Source organism: Polypterus senegalus, chromosome 6 (assembly GCF_016835505.1).
Source record: "Polypterus senegalus isolate Bchr_013 chromosome 6, ASM1683550v1, whole genome shotgun sequence".
In the NCBI taxonomy this organism is placed as follows: Eukaryota; Metazoa; Chordata; class Cladistia; order Polypteriformes; family Polypteridae; genus Polypterus; species Polypterus senegalus.
This window is the reverse complement of record NC_053159.1, coordinates 123,649,619-123,671,649: the sequence shown is the minus strand read 5'-3', so window position 1 is coordinate 123,671,649 and position 22,031 is coordinate 123,649,619. Positions and strand designations below refer to the sequence as shown.

At 37.6% G+C, this 22,031-nt stretch overlaps 1 protein-coding gene across 1 annotated transcript in view; it reads right to left on the bottom strand.

Moving 5' to 3' along the window:
- Positions 1 to 22,031, bottom strand: part of med13a (mediator complex subunit 13a) — a 229,515-nt gene that overhangs the window by 5,140 nt on the left and 202,344 nt on the right. Inside the window, exons 28-29 of the mRNA XM_039757031.1 lie at positions 20,190 to 20,363; positions 11,637 to 11,737 (exon numbers count right to left, since the gene is read on the bottom strand). Coding sequence (XP_039612965.1) covers positions 11,637 to 11,737; positions 20,190 to 20,363 — 275 coding nt within the window. The remainder of the gene's footprint in view (positions 1 to 11,636; positions 11,738 to 20,189; positions 20,364 to 22,031) is intronic.

Here is a 22,031-nt window from a genome sequence, read left to right as displayed (position 1 = left end):
ATCTATAATTAAATGATGCACTTGTTCATTGGTAACAGATTGGAGGCACACTGTTTACGGTCAATAGATGTGATTGATAGATTATTTAGCAAATGTTAGTTGTATGCAAAGTGCCCTTTTAGGTTTCCACATCTGCCAGTAAAGCAAATTAAGCAAAGTCTGCAGTGCTATTTTCTTAGACTAGTTCAAAGTTCTACAGCTAGTGAACCAGCAGACAAAAGGAGAAAGCTCAGGGCATTCCTTTGCATTTATGGGCTGTGAATATGGCATGAATAAGTCCATGGTTCACTATGTTAATAAGAAACAAGAAGAAACCAAAAGTTGTGAGATGATCACAGTGCAAAGAAGTTACAAGTGTTTAGTCATATATTCTTGGAAATAACTTTTTTTGTGGAACAAATTACTATATTATATTACTGTGACAAAAACAGTTGTTTTGATTACATTACAAACATATAAATAGTATTGATGTGAATTCATTTTGTGCAACAATGCCTTATGCACCAATGGAAAGTAGGAAAATCCTTTGTTTGGTGGGGGATGGCTTCCTGAGCCAATTACAGCATTTGCTGTTTTTGAAAGCAACAGTCTTTACGGGCTGGGGTGTTTGGTGCTGGAAAAGATGAAAATTTCTTGGTTTTGCATGTGTATTTTCAGTTGCTATTAAAAGTATTACTATAATCTATTTTCTTTGTAATCACTACTATGAATTTGACTTTTGTTGCTACTTTTTAACAAGAGGTTCAATACTGCAGTGGCTGAATAGCATCATCCATTTTTAGAAGCTTAGAAGCTAGCAGTCCCGAGACCCTTCTCAGGATAAGTAAATTTGGAAGAGGGATTGATGGATGGATGGATAATGAGCCACATGCAGAGTTTAAATTATTTACAGCGCAGGACATCTATGAATTCATTAGCTCACAATAGCCAAGTCAGTGGAATTATTCTAAGTAGACATTGCAGGCATATATATACGTAAAAACATGTGGACACAAGACTCTGCAAGACTCTTAGGAAATGTACAAGAGGCATGACATTTCAAAAAACACAGTTCAACTGGGAATAGCATTTTTTTCACATTTCTCTATAATGAGCTCTTTCATATCATAGAACTGATGAGCATGCATTGATATTTATAAAATATAAAATAATCCACCAAAATAACAGATAACTTACACTCACAGTGACAATATAATCATAATCTTACTATGTTGCCTCCATAAAGTAGGTCCTTAAAATAAACTGACTAGCTTAATAACAAAATTATATGAAATCAAAGTATAATGATGCATTGAAAATGTAACCATTAATTCCTGTTTGCCACATCTCACAAAGGTATACACACAAGGCATGAACAATGCCATGGTAAATGTGAACTTAAATTTCCCTTTAGCAATGTAGTCAAAGCGAACAGCTATAATTCTGCTGCCATGTTGTGACTCCCATGTTACACCAGTCTGAAGATTATTCATGTTGTAGCTTCTAATTTGTTTTTGAACCCCTCCCCCCAATGTTTATAACAAGTTCGTACTAGACAATTGTGAATATTTTTAATATATATTTTTTACCTACCCATCTGTTTTTTTGGAGGTATTTAAGTCCAACACAAAGCAAAATGTATTTCTTTAGTATTGAGAAGGCAAGCCCCATTCTGTACTTACACTAACAGCCACACAGTATAACTTTCATTCAAATCAGAAGGGCCATGAATTGAAAGAAATTAAAATAAAAAAGAGGGAAAAAATTCTAATAAAACTGCAGAAGGTAGGAGCCAATAACCCTTTAATATTGTATGCAAGTCTTGGTAAAAGTGGAAAGAAAACCCACTTCGCACAGATGATGACTGTGCTTGGGATTCAAAAACAGCAGCACTAACCGGGGTCCTGGGTTTTCATTATGTCTATTATATTAGTCTATTAGCTATTAACACTATAAGGACAATAAACTTCTTAAAAAAGAAAAAAGTCAATGTTTCCAAAAAACCACTTAATAAAAAATTGCAAATCTAAGCAACAGATTATTACGATCAAGTAGAATCAATCAGTGCCTTCATCATTATATCAAGTCATTTTTTTTTAGAAAAGGATAGTTATATAGTAAAATTATAAAATATTTACAAAAAGGACGGAATTTATGCTGTGTACATTTTCATACAATATTTATCTACAGTGTTGATACCATTTTACAGCTTTTATCATATTTGGTCTTGAATTGCTTGAAAGGCACAATAAAATAAAATGTATTAATTACCGTTTGCATTTTCTACAAAAATATTTACTTTTAATTTTCACCGATGTAAGCCTGAAAAGTACATATCACATTCACACATTACAGCATAACAGTTTAAAACCAAAACTGTGTTCAACTTAAATTCCATAATTTAAAAAAAAAAAATGTTGTGCCTTGACTGAAATTGAAACGCTGGTATGTTGAAGATACATGCCATTTCACCCTTTCACTGCATCACCTGGTGGATTTTCAACCAAGTACAATCACTTAAAAGTTCTGAAATGGTATTTATGCTGCAGTACAGGCAGCATAACAAGATAACATTGTACTGGAATGGTGTGTTGGACAGAAAATAACCTGCAATTTGCAGAGCTAATATTACTTACAGCGCAGGACATCTATGAATTTATTAGCTCGCAATAGCCAAGTCAGTGGAATTATTCTAAGTAGACACTGCAGGCATATATATATACACGTAAAAACATGTGGACACAAGAAAACAGCCACTCTGCAAGACTCTTAGGAAATGTACAAGAGGCATGACATTTCAAAAAACACAGTTCAACTGGGAATAGCATTTTTTGCAATCACTTAAAAGTTCTGAAATGGTATTTGTATTTGTGCTGCAGTACAGGCAGCATAACAAGATAACACTGTACTGGAATGGTGTGTTGGACAGAAAATAACCTGCAATTTGCAGAGCTAAGTGGGCCTATTGTAAGGCTAAGGCGGTTCATACCACTAAGCTAGGAAACTTCTTCAAATAGGGCAATACCTATAACTAACAAAAATATAGTGCACCTAACATTAGCTGACAGAATAAAACTGAATAATAATAATAAAAAAAAAGCGCTTTTACAAGTAGCCAAAATTTACACTGGGTGTTATAATAAAAACAAATTTGATTTGTTTGTATTATAGTAATAATAATAGCTCACCACTCAAAACGCAGAGCGCCCAGACTCGAACCCAAAACCTTTGGTTATAAGGCAGCAGTTCTCACTTCTGCACCATCCAAGAATGCCTATTGACATTTGAGCTTGGGTTTGTAACTCATTGACAGCAATATGTAAATTGATTTTTTTTTTTCCACTGGTTATATTCTTGAATAAAAGTGCACGTTTATTTGATATTGAGAAAAAAGTCTTTACACAATATTACTTTACATCATTATTAGTATAACATAGAAAATGTTTCTGTTTTAGGTATGTGTTCAGCATTTCTTGCCTTGCACATCCTGTCATCCTACATTTGCTCAGATCGTTGTAGACATGGAACACACATTAAATGTATGTATTCCAAATAAAGATATATTATTTACCCAATAAAACTCCAGGCACCTCACACTCAGATAAATATATTTGAGCTCTGAGAATTTTGCGACTGACTTCATCTCCGTCACTGGGGATGGGATAGCAGGCTGCTTGTGCTGATCAACATAAGACGCTGATGAGGAGAGGTACAAAAGGAATTTAAGGAGGTCCAGGATTACGAGTTTTGTAATTGTATATCAGTAGCTATTTTTCAAATTCAGAATTTAAAACACCAAGAGGAGAAGCCTGTTTAGATTCATAATTCTGTAACAATCAGGATAGAACTCAGAGATTAAAGGTTACCTGAACTAGCACCAGGTCTATGCTAGAATATGTTTCATAGCATTTGGGCAAGACAATAAACCTAATAACCTAAGGCTGCTAAACTTAATTTTAGTAAGACAAATTTTAAACCAATTGACAAACTAAAGTATGTTGAGACAGTTGAGGAGCAGTGAAGCTGGTTTAACGAGTACATTAAATTAAATTTACATACATTAGGGGATTGAAGAGAGTCCATATTTAATGAATAATGAGTTAAGTAAAAAAAAGATTTGACACATGCAAGACAATTAACTGAAAGATTAGCCAAAAGGTTTTTGTAGATATGATGGAAGTCGTTAAAAAGGACATTAGGAGAGCTAAAAGGAGTATAAAGACAAATAAAAGAGAATATAAAAAGATGATTTAAAGAAATTTTCATTCATTCAATATTTTAGTAGTAAAGGAACTTCCACAGAAGACATGAGGTATGTTCAAATTAACTTAAATATACTGAAACTGAACTAGACAATGCTATAAATTATTTGATGTTGGCACATGTAAACAAGTTGACTCCTTCCTAGTAACAACAGGCGGTATTACAGTTGTATTCAGTGATTTTTATAAGAAGGACCTAGAAGCTGAATACTGTATCTTGTCAATGTCCAAGTCCACATAATATATAGCTACTACTAAAAAGACCAAAATGATGCAAGATTACATTGTTAGATCACACAGTACAGTGTAACAAGGATGAAAAAAAGAGATTATTCTTGAGCTATACAACAAAGCAGAAACAGCATTCCGGTGGCTAAGCCACAAGCTACTTTTTCAAGATGGATTAAGCTTTCAACCTTCTTTAATTTTCACTTCCTTAATATTGTGTATTCTGATGAGGTTAATGCTACTCAAGGTTTAAAATACAAAGCCCGGGGTTTTGTATGTAGATGACCCTAAAGCACTGTCTGGCAACCGGTGCAGTGTGCCGTGGAATTTTCTAGGGGCGCCGCGAAAACTTTTGTAAAATATTTAAAACTGCTACTGGTTTTTGAACTTTTGGTTGATTAAAAAGATAATGTAAAAAAAAAAAATATATATTTTATGTTGGAAAAACAGATAACGGAACATTATATATATATATATATATATATATATATATGGTGGTCCAGATCTAAATTATGCAGATCCAGATCATCTGGATAACTATGATTTATGCGGGGACGATTCTTCATGTTGTTAGTTCGGACAGTTCTCGATGGTGATTTTCTATGTAATAAACTTAAGTCATAGCGCAATGAAAATTGCATAATTAGATCTGGACCACCATATATATATATATATATATATATATATATATACACACACACACACACTCACACATACATACAGTGCATCCGGAAAGTATTCACAGCGCATCAATTTTTCCACATTTTGTTATGTTACAGCCTTATTCCAAATTGGATTAAATTCATTTATTTCCCTCAGAATTCTACACCCAACACCCCATAATGACAACGTGAAAAAAGTTTACTTGAGGTTTTTGCAAATTTAGTATAAATAAAAAAACTTAGAAATCCCATGTACATAAGTATTCACAGTCTTTGCTCAATACTTTGTCGATGCACCTTTGGCAGCAATTACAGCCTCAAGTCTTTATGGATATGATGCCACAAGCTTGGCACACCTATCCTTGGCCAGTTTCGCCCATTCCTCTTTGCAGCACCTCTCAGGCTCCATCAGGTTGGATGGGAAGCGTAAGTGCACAGCCATTTTAAGATCTCTTCAGAGATGTTCAATCGGATTCAAGTCTGGGCTCTGGCTGGGCCACTCAAGGACATTCACAGAGTTGTCCTGAAGCCACTCCTTTGATATCTTGGCTGTGTGCTCAGGGTTGTTGTCCTGCTGAAAGATGAACCGTCGCCCCAGTCTGAGGTCAAGAGCACTCTGGAGCAGGTTTTCATCCAGGATGTCTCTGTACATTGCTGCAATCATCTATCCCTTTATCCTGACTAGTCTCCCAGTTCCTGCCGCTGAAAAACATCCCCACAGCATGATGCTGCCACCACCATGCTTCACTGTAGGGATGGTATTGGCCTGGTGATGAGCGGTACCTGGTTTCCTCCAAAACGTGACGCCTGGCATTCACACCAAAGAGTTCAATCTTTGTCTCTTCAGACCAGAGAATTTTGTTTCTCATGGTCTGAGAGTCTTTCAGGTGCCTTTTGGCAAACTCCAGGCGGGCTGCCATGTGCCTTTTACTAAGGAGTGGATTCCGTCTGGCTATTCTACCATACAGGCCTGATTGGTGGATTGCTGTAGAGATGGTTGTCCTTCCGGAAGATTCTCCTCTCTCCACAGAGGACCTCTGGAGCTCTGACAGGGTGACCATCGTGTTCTTGGTCACCTCCCTGACTAAGGCCCTCCTTCCCCAATCGCTCAGTTTAGATGGCCGGCTAGCTCTAGGAAGAGTCCTGGTGATTTCGAACTTCTTCTACTTATGGATGATGGAGGCCACTGTGCTCATTGGGACCTTCAAAGCAGCAGATATTTTTCTGTAACCTTCCCCAGATTTGTGCCTCAAGCCAATCTTGTCTCGGAGGTCTACAGACAATTCCTTTGACTTCATGCTTGATTTGTGCTCTGACATGAACTGTCAACTGTGGGACCTTACATAGACAGGTGTGTGCCTTTCCAAATCATGTCCAATCAACTGAACTTACCACAGGTGGACTCCAATGAAGGTGCAGAAACATCAAGGATGATCAGGGGAAACAGGATGCACCTGAGCTCAATTTTGAGCTTCATGGCAAAGGCTGTGAATATTTATTTACACGTGCTTTTTCAATTTTTCTATTTTTAATAAATTTGCAAAAACCTCAAGCAAACTTTTTCACGTTGTCATTATGGGGTGTTGTGTGTAGAGTTCTGAGGAAAAAAATTAATTTAATCCATTTTGGTATAAGGCTGTAACATAACAAAATGTGGAAAAAGTGATGTGCTGTGAATACTTTCCGGAAGCACATTATGTATATACAGTAATCCCTCACTATATCGCGCTTCGACTTTCACGGCTTCACTTTATCGCGGATTTTATGCGAAAGCATAACTAAATATATAACGCAGATTTTTCGCTGCTTCGCGGGTTCTGCGGACAATGTGTCTTTTTTACTTCCTGTACATGCTTCCTCAGTTGGTTTGCCCAGTTGATTTCATACGAGGGACGCTATTGGCAGATGACTGAGAAGCTAACCAATCAGAGCACGCAGTTAAGTTCCTACCTGCTGAATGCAGTGTTAACCAGGAAGTCTCGTCTCGCTCATTCAGCATCAACATGTTTCTCTGTGTAAAGAGTTGTGCTCTTTTGTGTTTATCTTTGTGCATAGTCAAGCCTTTCATTATGGCTCCAAAACGATCTGCTACTGCTTCAGGGGCCATGCCCAAGCGCAAACGGAAGATGCTAACGATTGCTGAAAAGGTAAACGTTTTGGATTTGTTTAAGGCTACGATTCTTTTTATTTAAAAAGTAGGAAAGGAATATAAGATCTACGGCCTCAGTGTCCTTTTAACCAGGGTGCAAAACGAGTTGTAAGTGGATGTAATAAGGCAGTAGTCTGGATGGAATCTGCTTTAGGGATTTGCATTGAAGACTGCCAGAAGAAGAACAACGGCAGTGCTACACAATCGTCTGAAGTAACTACTTTGGAAGAACTGTAACGCTCTCCTTTGTTGTGCAGTAAAATTAAACTCATTGTTATCGGACAAGTCATCATGTCATTGTTGGTGAGTAACCATAATTAATTTTCTACTTACAGTACTTGGTATACAGTAAATGTGTGTACAGTGACACTAAACGTACGTACATGTACTATTTTTCTTGCGTTGTACGTATTTATTGCTGGTAGCCTGTCTATCGTAATGGCTGTAACATATGTGATATCGGAGACACTCAATATCTTTAAAATAATATTTAGGTTTTACTGTATATAAACAGTGTGTTTATATACATAATTTCAATGAATCTTACCTAATATCTAAGAGAATACAAAGGGATTATGCTGTATAACTCTGCGGGGAATATTTATAAACAGTGTGGGAGAGTTTATAAGGGCTTAAAAATAACCATACAAACGTATGGTTTCTACTTCGCAGATTTTCACCTATCGCCTGGGGGGGGTGGTTTGGGAGGGGTGTGGATCTGGAACGCAACCCCCGCGATCGAGGAGGGATTACTGTATATGCACATTTTGAGCATACAACTGGCTATTTGACATGTGGATTACACAACATAAGCAAAGCAATTTTTTTTTAAAAACACCTCTGCGCGAGAACCACCTTTTTCCACCCTCTCAAACATATGCAGTTTTTAATGTCTGGAAAACATTTGGGATCAAATCACTTGGAGATCTGTACACAGACGACATCTTTGCATACTACAAACAATTACATTCCAAATTTAACTTCCCAGCAACACATTTCTTTTACTACCTTCAAATCAGAACCTGCCCAATTTTCCTCGCCTCCCACCAACCTCTGTGCCAGAAAAAATATTGAACAGTCACGAGGACTCAGACAGCTTTTCTGTAATTTATAAAACCATTTTACTGTCCATCGCTTTCAAAGATCCAAGAGGACAGTGGGAAAAGGATCTCTCACTCAATATTTTAGAAAAGGAGTGGAAAGTAGCAAAGCAGAGAATCCACTTGAGCTCCATATGTGCAAAGCATACAATTATTCAACTCAAAATTATATATAGAACACATCTGTCTCACTTAGAATTGTCCAAAATGTTTCCAGGGCAAGATCCAACCTGCAAACGTTGCCATCAAGTTGTAGCCTCACTGGATCACATGTTCTGGACCTGCACCAAATTAACATTATTCTGGATCAAAATCTTTAAATGCCTATCAGACAGCCTTGGTGTCACACTCCTTCTTAACCCATTAACAGCTGTGTTTGGTGTACTCCCAGATGGGCATAAAGTGGAGAAAGGACAAACAAACTGTAATTGCCTTTACTACATTATTGGCACGTAGACTTATTTTGCTCAATTGGAAGAAGCCTACCTCTCCTATTTTAAGTCAGTGGGTAACTGACATTATATAACTATTTGAAACTGGAAAAAATCAAATTCTCACTTAAAGGATCTGTGCATAACTCTTTCAAAACCTGGCAGGATCTAATCAATAACATTTTAGAATAAGCTTTTAAAACAATAAGGAAGCAGATTCTCTCCCCTTTTTCACTTATTAATTCATCTACTTGTTTATTTTTACTAGTTTTAAGTTTTACTCTGCTGGCTTAGCGCTCTTTCTCGGGGGTGGGGGTTGATTTGTTTAAGATCTTATGTTTGTAAAAATTGATTTATTTGTATGGAATGATGTGAGATTTTAATAATAAAAAAAAAAAAAACCACAACACATTATTGCCTTTGTATAGCACTGATCACCATTGAGTTCTATTATATCAAGCTCCTCCATTTCGTTGTTGATAACATTTCTTATTACTTTTATATTGTGATAAACCATGTTAATCAACACACATCTTCAGGGAAGTACGATTAATAAAATGCTCTGTTAAATATTATATAGCCTATGATATTTCTATTGAACTAACTGACACACATGGAAAAATGAAACACTATAAAAAAAAAAAAAAAAAAAAAGACAGATGCATACAGACTATAAAGCACAAGATGTTACATTTGTGTTTCTGATCTTACACGCTATAAGGAAATATTGGAAACTAATTGTGTGTTGCTAATGGGTAAAAATAATCTTTTACCTATATAAGGTAGGGCTATGCATGTGTTAAAAGTTCACATTGTCATTTTAAAACATCAACAATATTCAATAATATTGCTGGTAGGTCAGTTGGGTAAGGGGTATGGTTGGACAGATTTTCGTGGATTAAGAACAATTACCTGCTCTACTCATGTACTGCAGAAAGCATCTAAAGGTGCGCAGGTGTTTCAGCTTGGAATGCAGGAGTTAGTATTGTTGCTGTTGGCTGTAACTCAGCACTCGGTAATGTTAGTACAATAACACAAAGACGATTCATTTCAAGTTCATTTAATACTGCTACGTATCACAATGCTGTATTACCACAAAACTTTAAAATTAGATCTATCTCATCATAAAATGGATCTGAAGCTGCCTTGTGACCTTGCCTAGTATAAGCAGGTTAGGAAAACAAGTGGTGAATGAAAAATAATGTAACATTACTGACAAGCTGCATTAGTCTGGATATCAGTCACCCAGCATATGAGCTGACACAATGAGGGTTTCAGAGGACACTTCAAAATAGGAAAACACGCCAAAGTCTCAAAAGAACTCCAACTTGTACAGCCACAGTGAACAATCAATTAAAGTCTGTAAGCTACCGAAAAGCACACGGTAAAGAACAAGAAATCGTGGGTACTGAGAGTCTGTGTGTGCCAAAGCAGCACATACCTGCACACTTCCCATTCAAACTTTGTGTGTAACGAACTGATTAGGCTGCCTTGCCTTAGCTACAGTGCATTAGTGCTCAATTAGCAAAAGACAGGCATCTCACATGCCTCCTTCTGCAAATTAATGCCTGACAGTTTTCTTGTGAAGCACGCAAGACTGAGGTGATTTCTGCAAATATTTGGAGAATAACAGTATGTACACCGGTGATGTGCTCAGCATATTGGCGATGGACATTATTTTCAAATCATCCCTAATACAGGATTTGATGTATTATTTGAAGTTAAAGGCATAGTCCAGACTATTATGGATACATCTGTAAAATTTTGCTTATTTATTTTTTAAAGTTGTTTTGGCCTTCCTTCCATCCACACAGAAAGCATTTGACTACTGTAAGTCCTCTCCAAAGTGTTTGTATTTGTCATGTGATCAGGTACCTGGTTGTCATATGATCCACATGAAAATGGCAAGGCTGTCAGTCTATTTTGTCCATGGTTTTGACTACCTTATACTCTTCTGTAACCTTAAAAACAATTATTTTATGGTTTTTCCAGACAAAATCCAGTTAGTTTTTTTCTTCAAGTTCTCTTTATTTTCATTGTACTATTAGTATTTTAATTTACTCTGCATAGTGGTCTTTGCCGAAAAATCATGCCTAATTGTAAAGAATTATGCATTTTTGCATTTCAGTATGAATTACAACCTTTTAGAAAAACATTGAAAACGCTGGAGTGAACAGTAAACTTGTGAAATGAAAGAGATGCTCTCAAATTTATTTGTGTTAGTGTGGATTAGTCATATTTTCGGATCTTTCTACACAGATGATGTAGATGCCAAAGATGGCAGAAACATAATTAGTTCTTTATTTTTACTGATTTTACCATATACCTACAATAAACAAGTAACACATTAAAAATCGTTTTCAATTAACACTTTGCCCACCAAATATGAGAGAGGCGGAATACAGTGTAATGAAAAGTATTTTGGTAAAGGATAAACTTTTCAATGATTATTTTAAAGAGTTACAGTAGAGGACAGCATTGGTGAAGGGCTGCTAAAAGGTGAAAAATTTAAAAGAAAGTTGTTTTTATTCAGGTACTGAAAACAAAACATTTTATTAATTTTATATTTTACACTTGTTAAATTAACATTTCAAGAATGTAAGAGGAGCTCTCTTCATGCCAATTCTCAATTTAAACACTGACCACAACAACTTGAAACCAAAATACCTATTGCATGATCTAACTTTCATCATCCTCAAGAGTACTTTCATCAAAGTGTTTCACTGCACCTCAAATAAGTATTGATCTACACACAAAGACATTCATTTCCTAGTTTTTCTCAAAACAATCTAAACTTTTGTTTAATCCCATTAAGTACAGCTTACCTGAGGACATCAGAAGTCTTGCTTGAGTCCATAGGATGGGAGTGTTTGCTGTGAAGTAGCTCTTCTGATTGCATTGAAGGCACATGGAGGTGCAGAGAGGCCTGTGGATAGAGTTCATCAAGACACATAAAGCACTCTTCAGTTTAATTAAAGGTAAGTGGGTATATACAAAGTTAAAAAAAAAAAAAAACAGCTGAACTGGCATGCAAAGTTCCAGCTCAGCATTCATCAGCTTAACACACAAAAGCTAATTTTCAACATGGAATAAACTTTCTAATATCTTTTCATTTCCTCAATACTTTGAACTCTAGAAAGGTCAGTGCTACTTGAGGCTTAAAATGCAAAGCCTGGTGTACTGCATGTGGGTGACACTAAATGTTCCCTTGAGGACAAAGCTAGCTAGCTATTTATCTTTCTTTATTACATTTTGCCATTTATTTAAATTTTCTATATGACAGTGAAGCCTTTAGGAACCAAGTTTAAAATTAAAAATAAAGCATGTAAAGCACATGACTGCATATTAACCATATGGAGGCAAATTTCAAAAAGGTAAACAATTTGTTTTTCAGCTTTTGGAACAGTCTGGGAACAGCACACAGGACAGCAAGGCTCTACAGAGAGTGGTGCGGTCAGCTGGACCCATTACAGGCTGTGCACAAACTAACCTCCAGGACATCTACATCAAGTGAGGTCAAATCAGGGCAAAGAAAACCACCTGTGACACAAGCCATTCCAACAATGGCCTCTTTTCTATGCTATAGTCAAGTAAACACTACCGTAAGCTTTTTCCCCCATAGTGTCTAGAAATACACAATGCCCCATTGTTAACTGTCTCATATTAAGTTACTTAACTTATTTTATTTGTTATTTATTGCATACTTACAACTATATCAATGATTTTTGAATTTATAGTTATGTACTATTATTGTACTTTTACATTCGTCTCAAGGCTCAGTCATAGAAGTTGAGCAACTAAGCATTTCACCACATATTATAGTGTATTTATAATTTGTATGTGACAAATAAAATTTGATTTGAATTGGCCAAGTGCAGCAGAAGTTACAAACTCAAATTTGTCCCTGCACAGTGACATTGGAATTGTACTTGCATTCAAATGGCAAAAAATTAAACACAGAGAGATTCCTGATACACAGAACCAAGAACACTTAAGCCAGGGGTCTCAAACATGTGGCCCCTTAGGCAATTATTTGCGGCCCGCAACAGCTTACTTGAACTGCCAAAATTTACCACTAAAATCCGTTTTGCTTTTCAGCATTTACTCACAATACTGTTTGCAGTCCGATGATCAGAATTAAAATACCATTCTTATTTACCTCAACATTCGGTGCTGTTACTTTTACTTCCAGTGGCGTTAGTTAAACAAACAGTTCACATAAATGTTTACAAGTTACTTTGTATAGCTCTTGCTGTTAATTGTATGCCTCATTGTTAATCAAAGTCATTAATGTTGTATTCGTCATCGAAAAAGCTTAAGACTGCTGACGAAAAGCAAATATTCTAGGATAAATGGGAAAATTTATATTTTGTGATGAAGGTCGGAGACAGAGCCCAGTGTTTTGTTTGTTTGTAGGTGTTTAAGGTGTACAATGTGTGTCGACATTACAGTACACTGTATTGAGAACTGTACAGTGCATAGTCTGGCAAACTGGGCGAAGAAAAGGTTCAGCAATTGAAAGCATAAATTACAAATCAGCAAAAAACTTTCTCGAATGTTAGTAAGTCAAAGGAATATTTTGTAAAAGCAAGTTTTGTCCTTTATAATATGATAGCAAAATCTTTGCAACCACTAACTAAAGGTTAATTTGTAAAAGATTGTTTTATAAAGGCATGTGAAATTATTGGTCTGGACAAAATGAAACCATTTGAAGGCATAAGTTTGTCCGCAAATACTGTTGCTAGCAGAATCACAATCAGCTAATAACTTTCATCAGCAATTGATTATAGCATCACAAGGTTTTCAAGCATAATCCATAGCGCTTGACGAGAGTACTGGTGTAGCAGATATTGCATGTTGTGCTGTGTTTATTCGTGGGGTTGATGAAAATCTAAACATAACCGAAGAATTATTACATTTAATTACCTATGAATTGCACAACAACCGGTCATAACATTTTTCAAGAATTGGAAGGTTGCATTAACAGAGCAGGACTACTGTGGGAAAAACTCATGTCCGTAGCAACAGACGGTGCACCAGCAATGTGTTCTGAAAACGTTGGTGTTGTGGGATTATTTAAAGCAAAACGAAACAGGCTTTCTTTGTCAGGTCCTTTTACTGCCATACACTGCATTCTGCATCAGGAAGTGCTGTGTGGCAAAAGTCTACAAATGAAAGAATTTATGGACATTGTTGTTAAGACGGTTAATTTTATACGAGCAAGAGGTCTCAACCACAGGCAGTACACTTCATTCTTGTCTAATATGGACACTGAACATGGAGAGTTGCTGCATCATAAGTCAGAAAGCTGAGTCAGGAAAACGCGTCAAAGAGATTTTTGGCTTTAAGGCAGGAGATAGCGATTTTTATGGCATTGAAAGATAAAGACGTATGACAACTTTCTGATCTGTCTTTTCTATCAGATTCAGCATTTCTCACAGATGTCAGGTAACACCTCAATGCACTCACTTTGAGGCTCCAGGGTCCAAAGCAGGTGATTACGATGAAGAACAACAGTGTCAAATCATTCAGATGTAAGCTGTCTTTGTGGGCCAAACAGCTACAGTCTGGCAATTTGGCTCATTTCTCAGTTATGCATTCATTAGTATGCGTTGAACCGGAACATTTGATTATTCAGATATAATTTCTTAATTACTTGAAGAGTTGGATTGACATTTTGAGGAGTTCCGGACTTTTGAACCTCAACTTACACTCTTTGCAACTCCATTTGCGGTGGATGTTACTTGTGTTTCAGAAGATTTATAGATGGGAGATTGTGGACTTACAGTGCAACACTGTGCTTAAACAGAAGTATACGGATATTGGTGTCCCAGAGTTCTACAAGTTTGTGTCCCACGAAAGATTTCCGAAACCTGTTAACGCCACTGCCAGAATCATGGCCATGTTTGGCAATACATACGTATTGGACAGTTCTTCTCTTCAATGAAGATTAACAAATCAGCGTTATGTTCAAGACTTACAAATGAGCATTTGCGTGCAACATTGTGATTGGCTACCGTGCATGACATCAAGCCCAATCCTGACGTTCTTGTGTCTGCCAAATGCTGCCAACTGAACAGTCAGACTGCATTTAACAACATTTGAACTGAAAAACTGGATTTTAGAATAAGCATGTTGAATAAACTTAGCTGTATTATAGTTCAAATAACAATAATACTGTATTTGTATCTTTTAGAAATGAATGTGGCCCGCCAACTAGCACTTTTTTCTATGTATGGCCCATATATCCCGCAGAGTTTGAGACCCCTAACCTGACTGCCTATCTAATTTCTACTAGTTGAAACAAGCAAAACCCAATAAATCTACAACTGACACCTTTTAAATATCAATTTTGACCAGTTTTACCAGAAAGTAAAATATATTTCAATTTAATTCTTTGAACACATTCCCTTCTACTTAATAAATAATTGGCCTTAATGGGGTATCTAGTAATATGATTTAATCTGTGTTTTAAAAGGCCCATGAAAAGGTATTTAGCTTGAGCAGTTCAAGGCATGCAAGTACAAAAAAACACTACCCAGAACAGAAACATTTCATTCATTCAATACATTACTGAGGTTTACTCACACTGTACATAAAAAAATACAATTATAGAATAAGTCCAATATTTTTCTCAAGTAAAAGTTATTTCTTTATAGTTGTGATATATATTTGTCTTGTAAAAGTCATGTTTTAAAGTTAAGCTTTTATCTTTTTATAATTAATTTTAAAAATATGCGGTCTTTTCTTGCAACTTACTATAGGGCTTCAGGGTACGCAAGTCCCACAGGTGAATATAAAAAGCCTAAAAACTTACCAAATATATCCACTTTGAAGAAGCAAAGGTTTCAAATTAAGATAATATGCCTTCCACATTTATGAAGCAAACTTGTGATAATGTAATGAAACTAGAAATAATTTTATCATCACAGATTCTTGGAACTAATTTTCTTGAGGTAAGAATACATTTCTTGATTGCTAGTCTGCTCAACCTCCATTGTGGGTGGAGATAGGACAACCCAAAAGCCTCTAGCGCTAAGGTTTATTCTCCTTATAATCCTACTTTTTCTTCTGTAATTCTGTTTGTATAGCAGTAATATTCAGTAATGGCTTGTAAAAACGAACAAATGCTCCAACAATAATATAATTGCAAACTGGCACTAATAAAGTGGCCTAAGAGTTTGTGTATGTGTTTGCTCTGTGACAGACTGGCAACCCTTGTCTAGGGATTGTTCCTGCCTTGTGTCCGAAGATTGTTGGCTTGGACTCAAGCTGCCCTGCAACTCTGCCCTAATCAGGTTAGGAAGATGGATGGATTATCATTATTATTGTTTCTATGGCAGAGAAAAATATATGAATAATCTTCTTCCTAGCATCTGTCCTGTGCTGATGGAGGGTCAACTTTTCGGCATGTCACATTGGACTCGTGCATATCATCTCTCAGTCGATGGAGCAATAGTTTTCTTAGGGCTGCTTGCATGGCCACTTTCACTATAGGCTAGGACGGAAGGCCATGTTTGCCACAAACTGCGCATCGCTATGGTTCAAGAGACCATAACATCATAGGCACCCTATTCTATCCGACTACAGTAATGAATGGAAGATGTTGAGGACAGCAATTAATAATAATAATAATATTGGTTGACAAGGTGGTGCAGTAATAGTGCTGCTTTCTTGCAGTAAAGGATGCTGGGGTTCGCCTGGCATTTATAGTTTGTATGTCCTTCCCCTGATGCTCTGGTTTCCTTTGACAATCCAAACACATTCAGGCTGGGTGGATTGGTATTGCTAATGTGGGCCATGTGTGTAATTCAGCCTACAATGAACTGGTGAAATGTCCATTGATCATAACTTGTGTCCAATGTTTATTGGGATAGGCTCCAGCTGACCTGGATAAACAGGTCATGATGATGTACGATGGCTGAATGAATGGATGTCTAGGTGTTCACTTCTTGATACTTGGTTACATACTGCATGCCAGCTTAATTTTCTTGCACACTGAATCATACTTGTGCATTAACAATCTAGCAGTAGTAGGCAATTTTTGGGACACAAAGAAATAACTTCTGCATAGTGAGAGAATAAAAGTGAACATACTGTATGTATCTTTTTCAGTTATTATCATCTAGTTGTTTACAGATCAGATTGCAGCAATTCACAGCTGATATTTCTCCGGTCCTGTTCAATCTACATACATCAGATTTCCAATATTACTCGGAGTCCTGCCACGTGCAAATGTTCGCTGATGACACTGCTATTGTGGGCTGCATCAGGAGTGGGCAGGAGGAGGAGTACAGGAAGCTAATCAAAGACTTTGTTAAATGGTGCGACTCAAACCACTTACATCTTAACACCAGCAAAACCAAGGAGCTGGTGGTAGATTTTAGGAGGCCCAGGCCCCTCATGGACCCTGTGATCATCAGAGGTGACTGTGTGCAGAGGGTGCAGACCTATAAATATCTGGGAGTGCAGCTGGATGACAAATTGGACTGGACTGCCAATACTGATGCTCTATGTAAGAAAGGTCAGAGCAGACTATACTTTTTGAGAAGGTTGGCATCCTTCAACATCTGCAGTATGATGCTGCAGATGTTCTACCAGACGGCTGTGGCGATTGCCCTCTTCTACGCGGTGGTGTGCTGGGGTGGCAGCATAAAGATGAAAGACGCCTCACGCCTGGACAAACTTGTTAAGGCGGCAGGCTCTATTGTAGGAGTAAAGTTGAACAGTTCAACATCTGTGGCAGAGCGACAGGCATTAAGCAAACTCCTGTCAATCATGAATAATCCACTGCATTCACTGAACAGTGTCATCGCCAGGCAGAGGAGTAGCTTCAGTGACAGACTTTCGTCACTGTCTTGCTCCACTGACAGAGTGAGGAGATCATTCCTCCCCCACACTATGTGACTCTTCAATTCCACCCGGGGGAGTAAATGCTAACATTACTCAAAGTTATTGTCTGCTTTTTTTATTTTTATTTTTTTTTCATTTTTATTACTATTTAATTTAATATTGTTTATTTGTATCAGTATACTGCTGCTGGACTATGTGAATTTCCCCTTGGGATTAATAAAGTATCAATCTATCTATTCATACTCAATGATGTCAATAGCAGGCAAAGGTTTTCTGAGATTTTACAAGGAGGAAGACAAACAGGGTAGTTGCCAAAGTGCAGAGCAAGTCTCCTTTCAAAAAAGCTGAATCTCTCAACAATGGTTTACTTTTTGCTTTTTTACCTTCTTAAAATAATATGCATAGACTGTTTTGTAAAATGTGTGTAATCACAAGGCAAGGACCAATACTCAATAACATCTTTGGCTTGAAAGATAGACATAATTGGTAAGTTCAATTTATGCACCCTTAAGCCCTACTGTAAGATGGAAGACCAGAAAAGGTATTTAAAATTTGTTAAAAAAAACACTTAAAAAAAAAAAAAACAACTTTACAACAATTTTATGTGGGATATTACTATGTAACACGACTGTGAATTAATAACTTTGAAATGAATACCAAATTTATCCTTTAAGTGAAACTAACATAGGAATGACATACCCATTTTTTCAATTAACACTAGAAGCCTACCAAAAAAACTCATAAATGCAGCCCACTTAAATCCCTTCGCACCTCTCCATGAGCATCTTTTGTCTTGTGAATGTGTCGACCAACACAAGCAACAAGTAGCCTGCTATACCACCACTCCCCCCCACCAAAGAAAGGACAAGAAGTTCTCCCAGCTCAAGCTTTGATTATCTTGGAGTGAAGTGCTAGAGTTTTAGAGGGGAAATAACAGATTTCATGTGTGTTCCGTGTCTACAACAATTTATTATCGTTAAAACAAATGCTTTTCATATTTTAGTAATAAATGACAAAATGTTGAAATGAACTGTATGATATGTGAAGGCTGAAGTCCAAATATCAAATAAACACTTTAACAAAAGGTGAAGGTGTAATACGACAGCTTCCATGGTGCAGCAGTAAGGACTGCTGACTTGTAATCAAGAGGTCGTGGGATCGATCCTGGGTGTCACAAATTTACCGTTTTGAGTAGCGAGCTGATCTTGTTGTTAATATCATACAATAAAAACATACATTTTATTTGCATCTGTAACCAGTTTTAGCAATTTTAGTACTTGTAAAAGTTACTGCTTTATTTCAATTTTATTCTCTCAGTCACAATCATGATACAACCCCACCATAACCACTGCAGATCTGATGCTGCTAGTTTTCATTTGAAGCTAGGAATAACTGTAGATGTGAGTGGTGTTTTGAGACAATGGAACTCGAAGTTCTCTGATCTGGAGGGATAAAAGCTGACACAGAAACGCTGGTGAATCTGCCTTCTTGGTATCTCATTGTAAATTTAGTTAGGGTCAGATCCGGGGGGTGGGGAGGAAGAGCGTGAACGTGACAGAGAATAAAAGGGGAAAAAAAAAACAAATTTTTACAACCACCATAAACCTAATCTGACGCTGTTCGTTTTCAAATAATATTCCATTACTGCGACAATGTTTTTTGATTGGTACTATTCAGGTCATAAAATTATTTCTTCAAAATGTCAAATATTTGTCACTTTCTTTTTTTGCCCGGTGCTGTGTTGACATCATGGACCCGAAGGCATGAGGTTATTCAGTGCAAGCAGGAGCACGTGGGTGGCCGGTTGCTGTGTGCTACAATATGCTTGACCTGGCAGCGACCAATGCACAAGGCATGCACGGGGGCCACTGAGAAAAAAATGTTCTTTGCTCACATTGTAGAGGAACTTTGTCGTCGCTTCATACAAGAAAAGGCGATGGAAAAAGAAAAAAAAAGAGTATGCAACATCGACAAGCTTCTGTTCCAAGACTGCCGCTTCCCTCAAGAAAGCTAACTCAGTCAATGTCAGGTGCCCCTTCAATGTAATAGGAACCACAGCATAGAGAAGTGTGTACATTGCAACAGGTACACATGTCGTAAATGTAGGTAGGACGGTCCTTAGGTGTGTGAGAACTGTTATCATTTGAATTTGATGATTGTATATAGCGTGAAACTGACCTCTCTGTACTATTCTTTCCACTGCATGTCCTAGAGTACAAAAGAAACACCACAATGCACCAAAATGTGGAGACTGGGCAATTCTGGAAGCCTGAAGCAAGTCCAAAAATAATAGGAGACATCTACAAACGTTTATAGTCCAGTGAGCTACTTTGCCAGTACTTTGCATACATTGTAAACAGAAAATAGTTAGAATCAAGACTAGTTTCTATGTAATGAAAAATGACAAACTGATCTTGACTCTATGAAATGATCAGTAAAAATTAATTCATATGTGCAAGTATAAATCAACACGATTGTACTTTGAGAAAAAAAAATAATTTAAGGAACTCAAAATCTTAAAATACCTTAAGGAATAAGGGGCATCGGTTCTGTGCTTGGGGACAGGCTGACCAAAACCAATCTGGCAGAGGACCTGCTTTTGCTGTTGAGACAAAATAGCCAAGAGCCAGTGGCTGCTGTAGAATGTTGGGAGCTTCATCATGGGACTCTGTTGACAGAAGTCTATCAGTACCTGGCCCCTAGAAATAAATATATTTAAATAATGTTAAAACTGAACTGTTTGCAAATTATACATTATAAATTGATCATTGCAAACTTTTCCCAAAGAATATCTAAGAAAATCTTAAAAAACAAGTCAATTAAAATGAATTCAAAAGAAGTTAATTAGGAGCAAAAATCAGGTCCCTAATTAAAAATGGGTTAGAATGAAAACCTGGAGCCCTCCAAGTCTACAATGACTGCATTCGGGAAATCAGTCACTGGATGACAGATATTTTTTACAACTCAATCCTGATAAAACAGAAATCTTATTAGTTGGTAACAAATTTCCTTTCTACCCTTCGTGGCCTAAAAATTGACATCGATGGGATCCTGGTTGAGCCCTCAGCATCAGTCCATAATTTGGGTGTCATCTTTAATCAGCTTCTTACTTTTCAACCAAACATTAGCTCAATTGTACAGCCTGTTTTCATCTTCACAACATTGGTCATCTGCATTCTTTCCTCAGTGTGAAAGGTACTGAAACACTCATTCATGCTTTCGTCACTACCTGTCTGGACTATTGCAATGCATTGTTTTATGGCCTACTGACTAAATATATCAATAGATTACACTATGTTCAAAATTCTGCTGCTCGTTTACTTACACACACTAAAAAATCTTCTCACATCACTCCTGTCCTCTATGATTAGCATTGGTTACCAGTTTCTTCAAGAATCAAATATAAAATTCTCATCGCTTTCAAAGCCCTTCATGGCTTAGTCTGCCCGTATATTAAGATCATTGAACGCTAACTTGCTCACTGTACCTAAACACAGGTTAGTAACTGGGGGAGGGGTGTGTGTGGGGGCAGAGCTTTCAGTGTGATAGCCCCTAAAATTTGGAATTCTTCTCTTCTCAGTCTTCTGAGAAAAAATCTTGCGTCTCAGGGGGTGACCACCCTAGTTGCACTGGGGACCACAGGTGCAGAGCTTGGAAGCTACACCCTGTAGGGGCCCCTGGTCACCGCCAGGGGGCGCCCCGGTGCCTGAAGAGCCCTGGACCTCAGCACTTCCGCCACACCAGGAAGTGCTGGGGGGAAGACGACTGGGGACACCCGGAGGGCTTCCGGGGGCACAGCCGCCACACAGGAGAGTGTCGGGTAGCATCTGGAGCCCATCCGGGCTGGTATAAAAGGGGCTGCCTCCCTTCATTCGATGGCTGGAGTCGGGTGGAAGTGGACGGGAGTCTAGAGAGAGAGGAGTGGAGGCGGCCAGAAGGCAGGCACTGGACTGTGAGGCCTGGACTTTGGGGGATTGGTGCTGGAGGCACTGGGTTTGTGCACAAGTAACTCTAAATATTGTACATAATAAATGTTGGGTGACAAACCATTGTCCGTCTGTCTGTGTCCGGGCCACGTTCATACATACATACACACACACACACACACACGTTTGGTTCACAAACGTCTCGGTACACATACAACTCGGTTTACATGCAAAAAGTTTGCCAAACTTTTGCCTTGGTTCACGACCACACACTTGGTATACGAACAAGCCAGTTTCCCTTTTTATTTTGTGAGCGCTGATGGTTTCCATACGTGTTGCATTGTTCTCGGTCAGACATGCGTGCTTGCACGTGCGTGCATGCTTTCGCTGTGAACTCTTAGTGCTCTATTTCATTTCCCTTCCGGTTTGTACGCGCCGATT